The 16120-nt window shown below is 43.6% G+C and overlaps 1 protein-coding gene across 2 annotated transcripts in view; it reads left to right on the top strand.

Annotated features, from left to right (window-relative positions):
- The window catches only part of Dnajb14 (DnaJ heat shock protein family (Hsp40) member B14), a 51970-nt gene that overhangs the window by 15658 nt on the left and 20192 nt on the right, over positions 1-16120 (top strand). For both annotated transcript variants that reach the window (XM_060392654.1, XM_060392655.1), the window contains one exon: positions 10595-10740. In XM_060392654.1, the coding sequence (XP_060248637.1) occupies positions 10595-10740 (146 nt within the window). The remainder of the gene's footprint in view (positions 1-10594; positions 10741-16120) is intronic.

Raw genomic sequence — 16120 nt, 5'->3', positions numbered from 1 at the left:
TAAGAGAAGGGAAATTGTCTGGCGCGGTGACTCGCGCCTGTAATCCCAGCGCTTGGGAGGCAGAGACAGGCGGATCTCTGTGAGTTCAAGGCTGCTCACCAGCGTGAGTCCAGAACAGCGAAGGCTACACAGACAAACCCTGTCTCAATAAAAGGGGTGGGTGGACGGGTTACCGGGTGTCCTGTGCTTCATAGTCTTTGTGAAGTCACCCTGTAGGGCGTTAACTTCTGGAAGGCTCCCTTTTTTTATGTTGGCTATAAGTCACAGCAGGTTTGTGGAGAAGTTGCTGGACAGTAATGATTTCAGCTTTGATTCTATGTACTACTGTTTGGACTATTGTACTGAAAGAGAATGAGTTGCAGTGTTGTACCATACAGTTGAAAACAGGAGCATTTCGTAGGAGGAAAACTGAGAGGAAGGGCAGCAGTGTTTTAAATTTCCTGAGTAAAGATGCTTTTTCCCCTTTCCTTTTTAAAAATAATTTCTATTTTTTTTATATTTTATATTAATTACAGGTTATTTACTTTGTAACCCAGCTATAGCCCCCTCCCTCATTCCCTCCCAGTCCCACCCTCCCTTCCTCATTTTCTCCTAAGCGGCAGACACTGTATTCAAAGTTTATCTTCCCCTCTCCTTTTCTCCTATTTCATTTTCCTGTTGTTTTGATTGGATGAGTTCTGTGAATCTATACAGGGTTACAATGTATATTCCCCCTGCCACATTTTCTATGATGTATATACAATAAAAATCTACTTTCAGTGCTTTATGTTTTTTACTTTTTTATTTTCTTTATTTTTTATTAATTAGTTTATTTACTTTGTATCCCAGCTGTAGCCCCTCCCTCATTTCCTCCCTGCCCCTCTCTAAGTCCACTGATAGGGGAGGTCCTCCTCCCCTTCCATCTGACCCTAGCTTATCAGGTCTCATCAGGATTGGCTGCAATGTCCTCCTCTGTGGCCTGGCAAGACTGCTCCTCCCTGGGGGTGGGGGGTGGGGGGTGAGGTCAAAGAGCCAGCCACTGAGTTCATGTCAGAGACAGTCTCTGTTCCCTTTACTAGGATGCTGAGCTGCCATGGGCTACATCTGAGCAGGGGTTCTAGGTTATAGCCATGCATGGTTCTTGGTTGGAGAATCAGTCTCAGAACCAGGCACCAGGCCACCTACGCCTGTGGACCACAGTTGTGGCTCCCCAGGACTTCCCAGCAGGCACCTGGACCAGCCTCCCAGTTCTTCGGCTGCAGCACCACTGAGCTGACTGAGCTCGCCCTCCTGCATTTACCTCAGCATGTCCAAACCTTGGAGTAGAGAACCGGGGGAACCCCCTTGCTTTACTGTTTGACCTGCTAGAGAGTGAGTGCACCCTCAAGTGCCTACAGAGCCCCAGATCCAGGGTGCTACTAGGCTAGCAGCCAGACATCAGATCCCCTTTCCTTTTTTGAACGCTACCTTTGTGTGGAGACACCACAGTATAGAGACAAGCTCACTTTGCTTGTCTTGCTCAGTGATTCTATGGGTCTTGGCAGCCTCTCCATCTACTCCTGCATTAAGCAGAGTTGCTGGAGTTGAGTGGCAACTAACTTGGTTTTAGAAATACAGCTTTACTATTTTTTTTTAAATAAGAAAGAGTTTTCTTGAAAACAAAAAACAAAAAGGCTAAACTCTTAGTTATGAAATGCCTCAAAATAGGTTGTTTGTTTCCAGTGGAAGTTAAGGAAAGGGTGCTGCTGTGGCCCTTCTGGGCAGCTGAAGTTTACCAGTGATGCCCTCTGAGCATGACTAATCAGAGCTCTCCTGGACTGAAGGAGCAACAGGAAAGAATAGTTAAAGCAGCAGAGCAGGGCTTTGTCTCTTATCCTTTAGCCTCTTCTTTTCCTCATCCTTTCCCCTTGAGGTAATTATAGGACATTTACCTTGAGTCTCACATCTTATTTCATAAGGAAAGTGACTTGCCACTGGGTTTTGAATATAATATGGATCTATTTGTATCTTATTTGTTTCCTCTATATTTGTATGCTAAAGCTTCGTGGTATCATTGTGTCTGAACTCACAATGAGGGAAACAGATCCCCTGGTCAGGGCAAGGCTCCGGAGGAGGATGTTTGACTGCTGTGATGGTAGCAGGCTTGCCAAAGGCCTTAAGTGAAGCTGCTGAGCATTCCCATAATACCTTACAGTGTCACATTTGACTGAGTGAGTGAGTGTGTGAGAGACTGCTTCCTGGCTTCTTTCAGGAAAAGCTATAAGGAAACAGTATGCTGGAAACTGTGTCCTAAAACAAGTTGTGTTTTCCTGTAGGCATTATATTACACTAGGAGACCCCACGCCACGGATCCTCTTTCTTTCTTTTTTTTTTTTTTTTTTGGATTTATTTACTTTTAATCTATAAGTGTCTTGCTATGTATATGTGTGTACACTAGATGCATGCCTGGTGCCTGTGGAGGCCAGAAGCTACAGAAGGCTGTGGGTCCTGGATCCTCTGGAGGAGCAGCAAGTGCTCTTAACAGCTGAGACATCACTCCAGCTGCCCCCACCCAAATGAGGTTTCTGCTTACAAATTTAATTGTATGTGATTTTTGTGACAACAACCCCCCCCCCCACACACACACACAGAATAGAATACTTACTTGCTTGAAAGTGTCACCAACAAGCAAAACTATAGCTGTAAGTTTTGGAGAATGATTGTCTTCCAGTCTTCCAGACTAGGTATAGTTAAAAAAAAAAAAATCCGTATTTCTTCTCTTCTGCATGTGTATCTGTGTAGGCATGTGTGCACATGTGCATGTATGAGAGAGGTGGAGAGAACACGTGGTAGAGCACACAGCAGAGAAACGTAAATGAATAAAGGGAATATATCTGTTTTAGTGTCAGTGCATATGTGTATGCATATGTGTGTGTGTTTTTGTTTTTTAACAAAATCTCAAGCATTCCATTTTCCCAATAAAGACTCCGGAGCCAGATGCTGGGGTGAAAGCCTGATAGCTTAGCTGACATCCCAAAAGAAAGTTCTCCTTTTTCACCCCTCAAATGTAATGTCACACTCTTCTACTTCCTGTCTGTCTATTTGTCCTCCTAACTTCCTCTCCCTCTCTGTTTTTTGCCTATGTTCATTCCCTGTCAACTGGTTGCTTGCTCCATCTCTTGACCTATGGTTGTCTTTATTTAATCCTTTTTACAGAAAGCTCTTAGATTGAAAGTGTGTGCTAGGGCTGAGTCACACTACAGCTAAAACCAGGTTTTTCTAACAAACAACACAATCTTGAGGTTCACTGTGTGATCAATATCCTGCAACTGTATTTTTTTTTCTCCATAGGCCAGGGGACTTTCCTTTAGGAGATGGGGAATGGGGATGGGGCATCTTGAGAGTTAAAGAGTGAGAGCTAATAGTGGAAGCAGAAATGTTATTAGAGTTGGACAGGTGGAGACCTGAGGGAGCTTCTGTCTGACTATGAGGTTGGAGGTGAAGCTGTTGATGAGGTTGGAAGCTGGAGGAGACTAGGAAAAGTGTGGGCATCTTTACAGATGGAATGGAATGACTGCAGATTTAACATTGACTGAGGGTCCATTAGTTAACATTAACTAAGATCACAGTTTCTTATGGATAATGAATTACTTTAGAAGCATTACCTGTATTACAGATTGATTCTCTAAACCAATAACTCTACTGTATCTTTTAAACCCTGCATAATATAAATTATATCTATCTATCTGTATATAATGTAAATTGTGTATATACAATCCTCTTGGGGAACTAATTACAAAGCATTCTTTTGAGAAAAATCTCTAAGTTATTTGAAATATTTAGTCATTCCTTGTGTGTGAGTTGTCTAGTGTGTACATATTCATAGCAGACTTCGTAAATGTGGCTCCAGTGAGGAAGCAGAGGCCAGAACTTGACGCCTGTCGTCTTGCATTTGCTCTCATTTATGCTCAAGGGATTTTCCTTAGGAAAGTACACTGTCTTGATACTGAAGATGATTATGCAAACAAGTTGCTCAGTAACAGCTTGGCTCAGTGGGGAGAAGCCACGCAATGATCCTGCATCCGTTGCATAAGTGTGAACTCACAGTAAGACTGAAGAAGAATTGTGTAACTTAGTGAACAAGCACTTGTGCCAGTAAGCCCTGTGTCTTTGAGTTGAAATACATTTTAAAAACTGAGGAAAATGAATTTTATTGGAAGTTGTTAATGTATCATAGTAAAAGGACTGTTCCGTTTTGTGTTTAAACATGTAAGATCATTGTGGAATCTACCAGGCAATTATAGTTAGCTTGCAGGCTGCTCCTGTAAAACTCTATCTCATTTGAGTTACCAAGACTGGAGTTTCAGATTTGGTTAAAACTTAAGTGTCTCCTCTGTTTTTTTTTTTTTTTTTCCAGACAATGCTTTGTAGCCTAGACTGATCTTGAACTCATGTTCCTCCTGCTTCTAGAGTGCTGGGGATTACAGTTGTGTGACCACAGGGTCTGGTCTTGTTAAATTTCAATCCTTTAAATTAAAGGAAGATAAATTACAGTTGCTAGACACATCAAAGGAATGATGCCTTGACCCAGAATATTGCCCCCAAACAGCAGTTAAATTTGGAGTCCATTTATGTATTTGAGACAAAGTCTCACACAGTTCAGGCTGGTCTGGAGCCAGCCTGTTTAACATTCCAAAGCGGACCTGGCTTCCAGGTTCTCCCAGCATCCCTCAGTCCCTACCTGTTCCAGGGCATGGCTGGCACACCCCACCTTCTACCCTGAACTTTCTAGCCCAAGGTTGGGCTTCCTCTCCCCCAGAGGCTCTTCGCCATATAATGGAGACATTTTTGGTTCTCTTTGCCGGCTTCTGTGTCCTCCTGTGAGGTTATTCATCCTGCCCAAGAGCTGCCCCCAATAAACCTGCCTTTATACTTTAATTTGGCTTGAATTGGTTTATTTTGTCACAGGAGAAAAACATATCACACCCGTTTCTGTAGTGCTGGGGATTGAACCCAGGGCTTCCTTCGTGTTAGGCAAGCACTGTACCAAAACTGAGCTATATCTGTAGCTGCTGAAATCAATTTAAATGAACATCTATAATACATTTGAAAAGAGAGAGGGAGTTGAAGATGACTTTTCTCTCCTACCACTATACTTCCATTCCCCCAAAGAAGGTATAAACAACAGACCAGACATACATTTTTGGCCCTGATATACAATACTGTCTTCACCAGTAGGTGATGCGGTACTTCAGCCTTTTGAAGTTGTTCAGAAAAGAGATTTACTTTGGTTTTTGTTTCTGGCCCAGGGTTTGGGAGTGAGTGGTATGTATCTGTTTGTGGTCTTCTTGCTGGCACAGTTCCAAGACAGCACAGGGGGAAAATGTGCATGTGTGTAAATGACCTTTATCCTTTGAAACTTTGTCTTAAAAGTTTTATTGTTAAAGATGCAGAATGTTTGAGTCTTTCAGAAAGGAACAAACCAAACATGTGACAAGCACTTATTTCATTTGGCAGCTTGATAGGACCCTAGAGACACATTTGGGCACATCTGTGAGGGATTTTCTAGAGTTCGTTAGTTGGGGTGGGCAGATCCTCTCTCATCCCAGTCGGCACCCTTCTGCGGTACCGCGCTTCAGCGTGACCAGGCTTCACATCTTCCCTGCTGTGACAGACGTCCCCACCAGTGTGAGTCAAAGTTTAGCTGCCGAAAAGAACCGAGATGTGGGAAAGTGTCTGAGTCAGTGTTCGGTCGCTGTAAAGAGACGCCGCGACCACAGCAGCTTTTATAAATGCAGTCATTTAATTGCACCTTGCTTCCAGTTTCAGAGGTCTCACCCTCAGGGAGGGAAGCATGACTTGGTGTGTATCCAACATGTCACTGGAGAGGTAGCGGAGAGCCCTACATTCAGAGCCTCAGGCAGCAGGAACTGCAAAACGTGGACCTGGATTGAACCTTTGAAACCCCAAAGCCCCACCCCGGTGACACACTTCCTCCATCAAGGCCACACCCGCTCCAGCAAGGCCACACCCGCTCCAGCAAGGCCACTCCTCCTAATCCCTGTCAAGTAGCTCCATTCCCTAAGGACCAAGCATGCACATATGTAAGAATATGAGGGCTGTTCCTATTCAAACCAGCACATAGTAAGGCGTGTATGTAGAACACTACTTAAAGTGTGTAATTGCCTGGCTAGTTTGTAAAGCCAACTTGACACAACCGTGAAGAAAGAGGACTCTCTTTTTATTTATTTATATATATTTTTATTGTTGAAGGCTTTTATGGGAAGCTTATTTATTTATTTTTAATTTTTAAATTTTTTATTAGTTATTTTATTAACTCTGTATCCCAGCTGTATCCCGCTCCCTCATTCCCTCCCAATCCCCCCCTCCCTCCCTCCCTCCCTCATCTCCTCCCTGCCCCTTTCCAAGTCCACCGATTGGGGAGGACCTCCTCCCCTTTCATCTGACCCTGTTTTATCAGGTTATTTTCAGGACTGGCTGCAAAGTCCTCCTCTGTGGCCTAGCAGGACTGCTCCTCCCTTCGGGGGTGGGGAGGTCAAAGAGCCTGCCATTGAGTTCCTGTCAGAAAGAGTCCCTGTTCCCCTTTCTATGGGAAAGGAATTGGCTACCGAGCTACCACAGGCTTCATCTGAGCAGAGGTTCTAGGTTATATCCATACATGGTCCTTGGTGGAGTGTCAGTCTCAGAAAAGACCCCTGTGCCCAGATATATTTGGTCCTTGTGGAGCTCCCTCTCCACGTCATACAAACTCCCCCTTCTTTCATATGATTCCCTGCATTCTGCCGAAGGTTTGGTTATGAGTCTTAGTATCTGCTTTGATACACTGTTAGGTAGAATTTTTCAGGGGCCCTCTGCAGTAGGCTCCTGTCCTATTACTTGTTTTCTCCTACGTCCAATGAACCTCTCATTTGTCTTTCTAAGTGAGGATTGATGATCTTACCCCGGGGCCTCTTTCTTGTTTATCTTCTTTAGGTGTATAGATTTCAGTATGTTTATCATATCTTATAAGTCTATATGAGTGAGTATATACCATGTGTGTCTTTCTCCTTCTGGGATACCTCACTCAGAATGATCTTTTCTAGATCCCACCATTTGCCTGCAAATTTCATGATTTCCTCGTTTTTGATTGCTGAGTAGTATTCCACTGTGTAAAAATACCACAATTTCTGTATCTATTCCTCTGTTGAGGGACATCTGGGTTGTTTCCAGGTTCTGGCTATTACAAATAAAGCTGCTACAAACATGGTTGAGCAAATGTCCTTGTTGTGTACTTGAGCAAATTTTGGGTATATGCCTAGGAGTGGTATAGCTGGATCTTGAGGAAGCACTATTCCTAATTGTCCGAGAAAGCACCAGATTGACTTCCAAAGTGGTTGAACCAGTTTACATTCCCACCAGGAATGGAGGAGGGTTCCCCTTTCTCCACAACCTCCCCAGCATGTGTTGTTACTTGAGTTTTTTATCTTAGCCATTCTGATGGGTGTAAGGTGAAATCTCAGGGTCGTTTTGATTTGCATCTCCCTGATGGCTAAGGATGTTGAGCATCTCTTTAAGTGTTTCTCTGCCATTCTATATTCCTCTACAGAGAATTGTCTGTTTAGCTCTGTGCCCCATTTTTTAATTGGATTACTTGATTTATTGCTTTTTAACTGAAAGAGGACTCTCAATGGAGGGTTTGCCCAGATAGGATTGGCCTGTCACCATATCTGTGGGGAATTGTCTTGATTGTTCATTTATGTGAAGAGCCCAGTTGTGTTGGCTAGTTTTATGCCATCTTGACACAGCTATAGTTATTAAAAGGAAGAAACCTCAATTGAGAAAATGCCTTCATAAGATCTGGCAATAAGGCCTTTTTAAAAATTAGTGATCAATGGGTAGGCACCCATTGTGGGTGGAGCCATCCCTGGGCTGGTGCCCTGGATTCTGTGAAAATGAAGGCGCAATCTAGGAAGCAGCACTCCTCTATGGCTTCTGCATCAGCTTCTGTCTCCAGGTTCCTGCCCTGTTTGAATTTCTGCCTTCACTGCTCTTGCTGATGAACTGTTCTATGGACTGTTTTTGGTCATGGTATTTCACCATAGCGACAGTAGCCCTAAGAAAGACACCAGCTGTCTGAAGTGGTGTCACGCCCGGGCAGGTGGTCCTAGGTTGTATTATGAAAGCTGGCTGATCACGACTGACCAGGCTGAGTGAGCTAGTAAGCAGTGCTCCTCTGTGGTCTCTGCTTCAGTTCCTGCATTGAGTGCCTGTTCCATTGACTTCCCTGGAAGTGTAAGCTGAGATGAACCCTCAAGTTCCTCCTCAAGTTGCTTTTGGTCGCAACAGCAGAAAGCAAACTAGAGTGACAGTCTGCAGCTAATCCTTATCCTCAGTCTCATGGACTGTGCCCTGCATACATGCTCTCCAGTGCCACTTCTACCAACATACCTTCCCTGTCACATAGTTTCTAAACATGTCTGGGAGAGAGAATCTTCAAAGACTAAGACTTCCATTTAGACTGTTGCCCTCGTTGGGGTTTCTATTGCTGTGACAAAGACCATGACAAAAAAAAAAGCATGTCGTTCTCCACTTGGTGGGGGCCTGGAATATGGCTTCCGACAGAGAATGGGCCCACCCCAGAATCAGGGTTCCATTTCTCTCAGGAGCAGCTAGGGCACTCTAGGGAAAGGTCCATGCACGAGGCTGGATGTGGAAAAGTTTTCCATGGAGTGTTACAGTTTAGCTCTTTTAGAATGAGTTTGCTGGTGGCAGTGGCAGTTCTGGCATTCCAAAGCCTATGACAGTACCATAGTGTTACAGCTCTTTGTTCAGCTGAGCACAGCAGAGGTGCTGGCAAAAGCCCAGGCTCAGCAGACAGGAGGGCAGGCCTGGTGAGACATGGCCAGCAGGGAATAAATGAAGAATCTCAGCTGGCCATGGTGGAAGGCTGACAGTATCATGCAGCATGCAGCCAGCATCTTTATTTGAAATCAGGGATTTATAAACCTTTGGGCAGTGGGAGGGATTTCAAGGGTGAATGTGTTTGAATCGCTGGGGACAGGGGTGCAAGGACACTTGATTTACCTGTGTAGTGGCACAGCACCTCATTTACATGCAATAGCACGGTCCTATCGAAAGAAAGAGGACACAGTACTTAATTATCCTATGGGTAGGGGAATCCCCAAGCACAATTGAAGGTTACTGCTGAAAACTATGATTTTCTTAGCATGGTGGGGCATTTCCAGGAATCCACAGGTACCTACAGAGCAGGTTTTCTTATCAGGAAAGGGTCAGGCCTATAATCTTCCCTGAGGGCTATATGACCTCCTTGCAAGACCTGGGGTACCTGGATTGGAGTTGGGGGAGAACCACACCAAGAAAAGGGAGTCTGTCACAATAGACTGAGCTCAGTTGGCTACCCAGGTACATCAAATTTCAACCTTATCCAGCAGAGTTCCACCAAAGCAACTTAGGGAGGAGAAGGTTTAATTCACCTTTATAACTTGTAGTCCATGGTCCAGAGAAGTCAGGGCAGGAGCCTGGAGGCAGGAGCTGATGCAGAGGCCATGGAGGAGGGCTTCTTACTGGCTGGCTCCATATGGCTTGCCCAGCCTGCTTTCTTATCACCCTCAGGACCACCCTTTTCCCTCCTTTCCCCTTCCCTCCACTACTGTGTCTTCCCAGTTTTGCTCCTAGTCACCAGTTCTTCTAGTTAGCTTTCCTGTTGTTAGTTTTCAAGACACAGAATATAGAATGTAACTGACGTCACAAGATACAAGTGACGTCACTTTCCCTCTCTGCTAGAGATGAGCACACAGCCTCATCTGTGCATGCCGTGTCTGCTGTCTACCACTGTGCTCCACTCCCAGCCCTTATACATGCTTGAGCTTCAGGGATGCCAGCTTATTTGGTGGTAGGATGTTGTCATCCTAGAGTCCTCAGTGTTCTCTAATCGCTTCAGTATTTTTCTTCTATTCCTGGGATGTCTTCAATACTGCAAGCTTCAGTGTGTGAACCTCTTTAAAGAACAAACCTTACTACACACAGAGAAACCCTGCCTCAAATAACCAAAAAAAAATAAAACAAAACAATAACACAAAAACTGTGTTAAGTAATTTCTAGGAATAAACTGATGGAAATTGGATATATTAAGTATTGTTTTAATCCGGGTTGTTACTTTTCAATGTTTTATTAACACAGGACTTGTGATCTGTTTTAGTCACGCAGGTGCATTCTCAGTAGCAGTGGTGTGGAGTCGGCATTCTTGGCTTCAGACCACAAGCCACTGCAGCTTCAGTGTAGACACTAGCCCTGCTCTTGTGCTCGGCTAGATCTACATTGTGCACTAACAAAGTTCTCACCGTGTTTACTCCTCAGCGGTGACACACTGTTGAGGAGTTTCTTCCACTTTAGTTGCAATGAGTGCACTGGCCCTCATCTGTATTCATCATGGGCTTTCCTTCCCTGTAGCTGTGGACATTCTCGTGGGTGGAGGAATGGTCTAGCTGTCAGAGAGAGAATGCAGCACACAGCCCGGATGAGTTGTCACATCCCCAGATATTCCTCAGGACATTCTAATAGAGGGTGACATCTGTTCTTGCTTGAAATTTATACCATAACCCTTTCTTATTTACAGCATTAACAAATGTAAAAATTACTATGAAGTCCTCGGAGTTACAAAAGATGCTGGTGATGAAGATTTGAAAAAAGCTTATAGGAAGCTTGCTTTGAAGTTTCATCCAGACAAGAACCATGCCCCTGGAGCCACGGACGCTTTCAAAAGTAAAGTAACCTGTAAAGCTTCACTACTCTCTCTTCTTTACAGTGGTTCAGAAAGTGAAATTCTGCTTTTCTTCTAGTTCATTTAGAAAACCAGCTTACAAATCATCTAAAAAACCTTCAAAACATTAATACTAGCTTCCATTACTCAGCCACGCAGATGCAGTCTGGCTGCAAAAGTCAGCAAGCAGGTAGTCACAAGCCTAAGTAACTTTTCCCGGTAGCACACGTGCCTTCTGGTTTAGTCTGGGAAGGTAGGTTGATGGTTTGCATTCCCTTCCGGCATCGGACATCTGGCTCCAAGTCAACTAAAAATGATAGTTTTACGAGTTTTTCCTGGATGTTGTCTAGAGCCAGGATCTCTAAAACAGTCTACTGTAGGGATGTTGGTAATGTTCTCCTATTTCTGTGACATTTGGTCAGGTTTTATGATGTTGGAGCTCAAACCCAGGGCCATGTGCATGCCTGTTAGGCAAGCGTCTGGTTGCTGAGCTCCATCTCCAGCTCTTGGGTTTATGAGTTTGGGTCTTGCTGTGCAACTCTGACTGGCCTTGAACTTAACAGCCTTCCTGCCACAGAGTGCTAAGGTCACAGGCATTCACAGCCAGGCACAGCGGAGTTCTGTATTTTTTTTCTATGCATTTCTAATACTGTGATTCCTTCTGCTTCTTCATAATTTATTTATTTCTTGTCTGTGTTTTCTATTTTACTTTCAATTATTTTTTAAAGTTTTGGTGAAATTACTAAACATTATGCAAATTGGGACTAAGTATTAGGTAACTAATTTGATAATTTCCTGTTTTGCGTGCTGTGATGAAAGTTATGTGACTGTGTCTTCTCTTGCCATGTCTGCATATGCTCTCTTTAACTTCACCTCTCTAGGGAAGTACTCTAGCTTCTCACTGGCAGGTAGAGTTGCAGGCAGTAGGACTCCTGTGCCTTGGCCTTCTTATTAAGTAAAAGAACAATAGCAATAATTAGGTGTTTTGTTACAGTTTCATTGTAACAATGTGTTATCCATAGTGAAACATTTAACTTAGTGATTGTTGGCTCTTGTGAACTTGATATTCATAGAGCCAGTGTTTGTTTTCAGTAACAAGCTGGAGTCTTAAAAAAAAAAAAAAAAAAAAAGGAGGTATTAAGTTTAAATGTTTCAAAAAAAGACTTGATTGGTCCTTCCTAAAGATACTGTTAAAATTGTTTACAATCCAGGCATTGTGTAACATGCCTGTAACCCCAGCTTTCAAGAGGCAGAGGCAGGAGAATCATAAGTTTGAGGACAGCCTGGTCTACATAGCAAGTTCCAGGCCAGCAGAGCTGTGTACTACAAAACTCTTTTTGTTTTCCCACCACAGCCAGAAAGAGAGGATGAGGGGAGGAAGGATATTGTTTACAGAACAGTTTTATTTGTTGAGGGAAGTTGCCAAGGAAACTGCATTTGGGAATTAATAATATATTCCAATGAAAGCACTGCCAAAGTTGAGCTTATGGAAAAGCGAAGTACCACGTCCGTAAGTTAACAGTGGCCCATTGAACGTATAGGAAACTGGGGTAAGCAAGATGGCTCAGCAGGGAAAGGCATGCCAGCAAGCCTGGTAACCTGAGTGTGAGGCCTGTGACTCATGTGGTGGAAGGAGACAACCAACTCCCACAGGTCATCCTGTGACCTCCACACATGCATGTACACACGCGCGCGCACACACACACACACACACACACACACTGATTCCCACAGGTCATTCTATGGCTTCCACACATGCATGTAAACACATATGCACTCATGTGCATGTGAGCTCGTGCACACACACATAAATAAATAAATACATTAAATAAAAAGTTACAGAAATATTAGGAAACAGTCTTTTAGCTGTTTAACATGAGTTAGAAAGGTTTAATTTAAACCTTTTCCTATTGTCTCATGAGCCCTCCAGATTCTGATGGTCAGCTCCAAACCCATGGGCACACAGGTGGCTCTGGTTAAATTCAGTGGGTCACACACCAGAAAGACATAGTGTGGGATTTCTAGAGAGGGCACGAGGATGGGGAGTGTCAGCATCCAGAATGCAGTCTATAGTGTACAGAGTGATCAGGACAAACTTAATAAAAGTGTAACAAATCTTTTGTTTCAAAATGTGTAAAACTAATTTTGCAGTGTGTGATCCACATGGTGTTGGCAATAGTGATTCTCCCTGGACTGGAGACAAGGCGCAGTGCTTAAGAGCATGTGATGCTCTTCCAGAGGACCCTAGGGAACGACGCCCTCTTATGGCCTCCACAAGCACTGCACCCATGTGCTACATGTATCCAGGCAAAGTTCTCATACACATAAAAGTAAATAACAGTAGGGTAGGTTATTATGGCACACATCTTTAATCTCAGCACTCAGGAAGCAGAGAAAGGTGGATCTCTGAGTTTGAGGAGTTCCAGACAGCAAGAACTATACAGAGAAACCCCTGGTGGTGGTGGGGGGTAGGGAGGAAGGGCAGACAAAGAAAGGTAAAGAGTAGTAATTCTTCCTAATGTTGAGGATGTTAAGGTTGGCTCCCGGTGTGGTTTTGCACACCTGAAATCCTAGCACTTGGGAGGTAGAAGCAGATGAATCATGAGTTCAGGGTCTCCCTTGGCCCAGACAGAGCTATATGAGACTATCTCAAAAATGAACAAACAGGGCCAGGAGAAATGGCTTAGCAGTTGAGAGCACTGCTTGTTCTTACAGAAGACCCAGGTTCAAGCCCCAGAATCCACATGATGGCTCATCACCTGCTATAATATCAGTCCCATAGTATCTGATGCCCTCTTATGTGGGAACCAGCCATACACTGGGTGCACAGATACACACAGGCAAAACAGTTACACACATAAAATAAAAGGCACTTTAACACAAACAAGAGTGTTAGGCTGACTGTCTCTGTAGAGCTGTAGCAGGGTGGTAGGATGTTTTGTCTAGTGTGCAAAGTTCTTGGGTTTGGGCTCTAGAACCACAAAACAAAACAAACAAATAAACAAAAACCTAGAAGAATGTTAAACGTGTGTCTCCCATCGTGCATCAAGATTATGAGTGTTATCAGTCCTATAAGAACACTAAAACAGCTGGGCTCCGTGGCACACGCCTATGATCCCAGCATTCCAGGAGGCAGAGGCAGGTGGATCGCTGTGAGTTTGAGGCCAGCCTAAACTACAAAGTAAGTCTAGGACAGCCAAGGCTACACAGAGAAACCCTGCCTCAAAAAACCAAACCAAAACTAAAACTAAAAACATAGATGCCTGTTGCAATAGTTGCTGCTGCCTGTTTGAAACAGCACAAGTGTTTCATCCAAAGCCAGATATTCAGGGGCTCTCAAAAAGATGGCTGTAACAGTTGGGTGTCATATATTCACCGTCTGATGCTGTGCTTTGTAAGGGAGAAACAATGCTTTCTGATGAGCATGCTGGGAGATGATCACTCGGGAGATGCTCACACAGTCAGGACACAGGCGGCTATCTATAAATCAGAGTGCCAACTTAATTAGTCCCAAAGGGGATCAGAATTGGGAGTTGGTTCATGAGCCAGTTTTCACCCAGTTAGAAACTGGGCAGAACCCCCAACGTGTAACCCACAGATTGTTAGTGAGCAAATGTAGCTCACCATTCTGTGCCAGTGTCATCACACACAGACGAGCTGCATTTGTGCTGTGCTTCCTAAATTTCTAAGATATTCTTTGTTTGTTTATGGTTTTCCAGGACAGGGTTTCTCTATGTAATAGAGCCCTGGCTGTCCTGGATTCACTTTGTAGACCAGGCTGGCCTCCAACTCACAGAGATCCACCTGCCTCTGCCTCCTAAATACTTTAAAGGTGTGCTCCACCATGCCTGGCTTCTGATATATTTTTAACCAGGTGAGGGTTGATGGTGTTTATGTCAGAGTAAAGAGAAAAATCCATGTCACTGGAACAATTTGTAAAAGATGTTTAGGTATGTTGTGAAAGTCATTGTGATTGGAGAGATGGAGCTGTTTCTCTCTAAGCTTCTATCTGTGTGTCTGTCTGTCTATCTATCTATCTATCTGTGTGTTTGCACATATGTTCAGTTGTGCACACACAGATATGTGTGAATGAGAGGACAGTTGCAGAGGATTCTTTCTTCTGCCTTGTGACCCCTGGGGATTGGATTCAGGTCATCAGGTTGTGGTAGGTGCCTTTACCACTGAGCCATCTCACCACCGCCCACTTTGGTCTTCTATATGAAAACTAAAGTAGAGTTTAATCATACTGAAACATTTTTATAGAAAATGGAAATCATTTGCATTTTATCTTCTTCATGAACAGAAAAATACACATAATTAGATTAGGGAATTAAGTTAAATGCTACTGCTTTTGGAAGGCAAACAAATGCTCCTAAGGACAATAAACTAAATGTGGCCGTTTTGTCTTTCCCATGAAACTTGTTAAGTTTACTAAAGCAAAGAAATATTTGTTATGCAGAATGACTTTCAAACATACCTAAGCATCTTTTTCAAATTATTCCAGTGACAGGGATTTTCCTCTTCACTCTGACACAAACACCATCCACCCTCACCTGGACTTGAGTTGGGTGTAGCTCAGGAGTAATGGCTTGTCATTCACTAGGCCTCTGGTTCATTAGCCACCATCACCACCAAACAAGCAAACACCAAAACCCAAACAAACTGCCAGACTAGGACACACTGTCTTCAAAGACTGAGGCATGTGAGAGGGTGTTGGTGCACTCTTACACAGTCCACATACACGTGAAGGTCACAGCAGCGGGCATGGCTAGCCATTTGTTTCATAAATAATTGTGGGTCATTGCTATGGTTTGTGCTAGGTTTGGTAGTGTAATATTAACACTGTAGACTCCATATCTCTCAGAACAAAGATGTTAGTTCTACCTTTTTCTTCTCAAAGTGAGGGAATTTGAGATTCCCCTCATCCTCACAGAATTTGTAAGTCATGAAATGGAGACATGCTTCCCACAGAACATTTGCACTGTGGTGAAGCTTAATATCTATCTGGAAAGCATTTTGTACTTTCTCATTCCTGTTTGTTTGTTTTTTTTTTTTTCTTCCATTTAATGTTTATTACAATTCCTGTGAGACCACAGATGGTGACACACATCTGTAATATCAGCACTTGGGGGACAGAGGCAGGAGGATCAGGAGCTCAAGGTCACCCTCAGATGCAAAAAGGGTTTGAGGCCAGCCTAAACCTCTTTCCTCCCAAAGTGAATAGTCATGGGACTAGTGTCACCCTTATTTCACAAATGTGAAAATGGAGACTCAGAGAGATTCACTTATTCCATTTCTCTCAGGAGAAATATGTAATTAAATACCCAAACAAAAAAGGATGGCTGAGGAAAAGTCAGAAAGATGAAGCAATGTTGAGCCTGT

This window comes from Meriones unguiculatus, chromosome 10 (genome assembly GCF_030254825.1).
Source record: "Meriones unguiculatus strain TT.TT164.6M chromosome 10, Bangor_MerUng_6.1, whole genome shotgun sequence".
Lineage (NCBI taxonomy): Eukaryota > Metazoa > Chordata > Mammalia > Rodentia > Muridae > Meriones > Meriones unguiculatus.
This window is presented reverse-complemented; position numbering and strand designations above follow the sequence as displayed.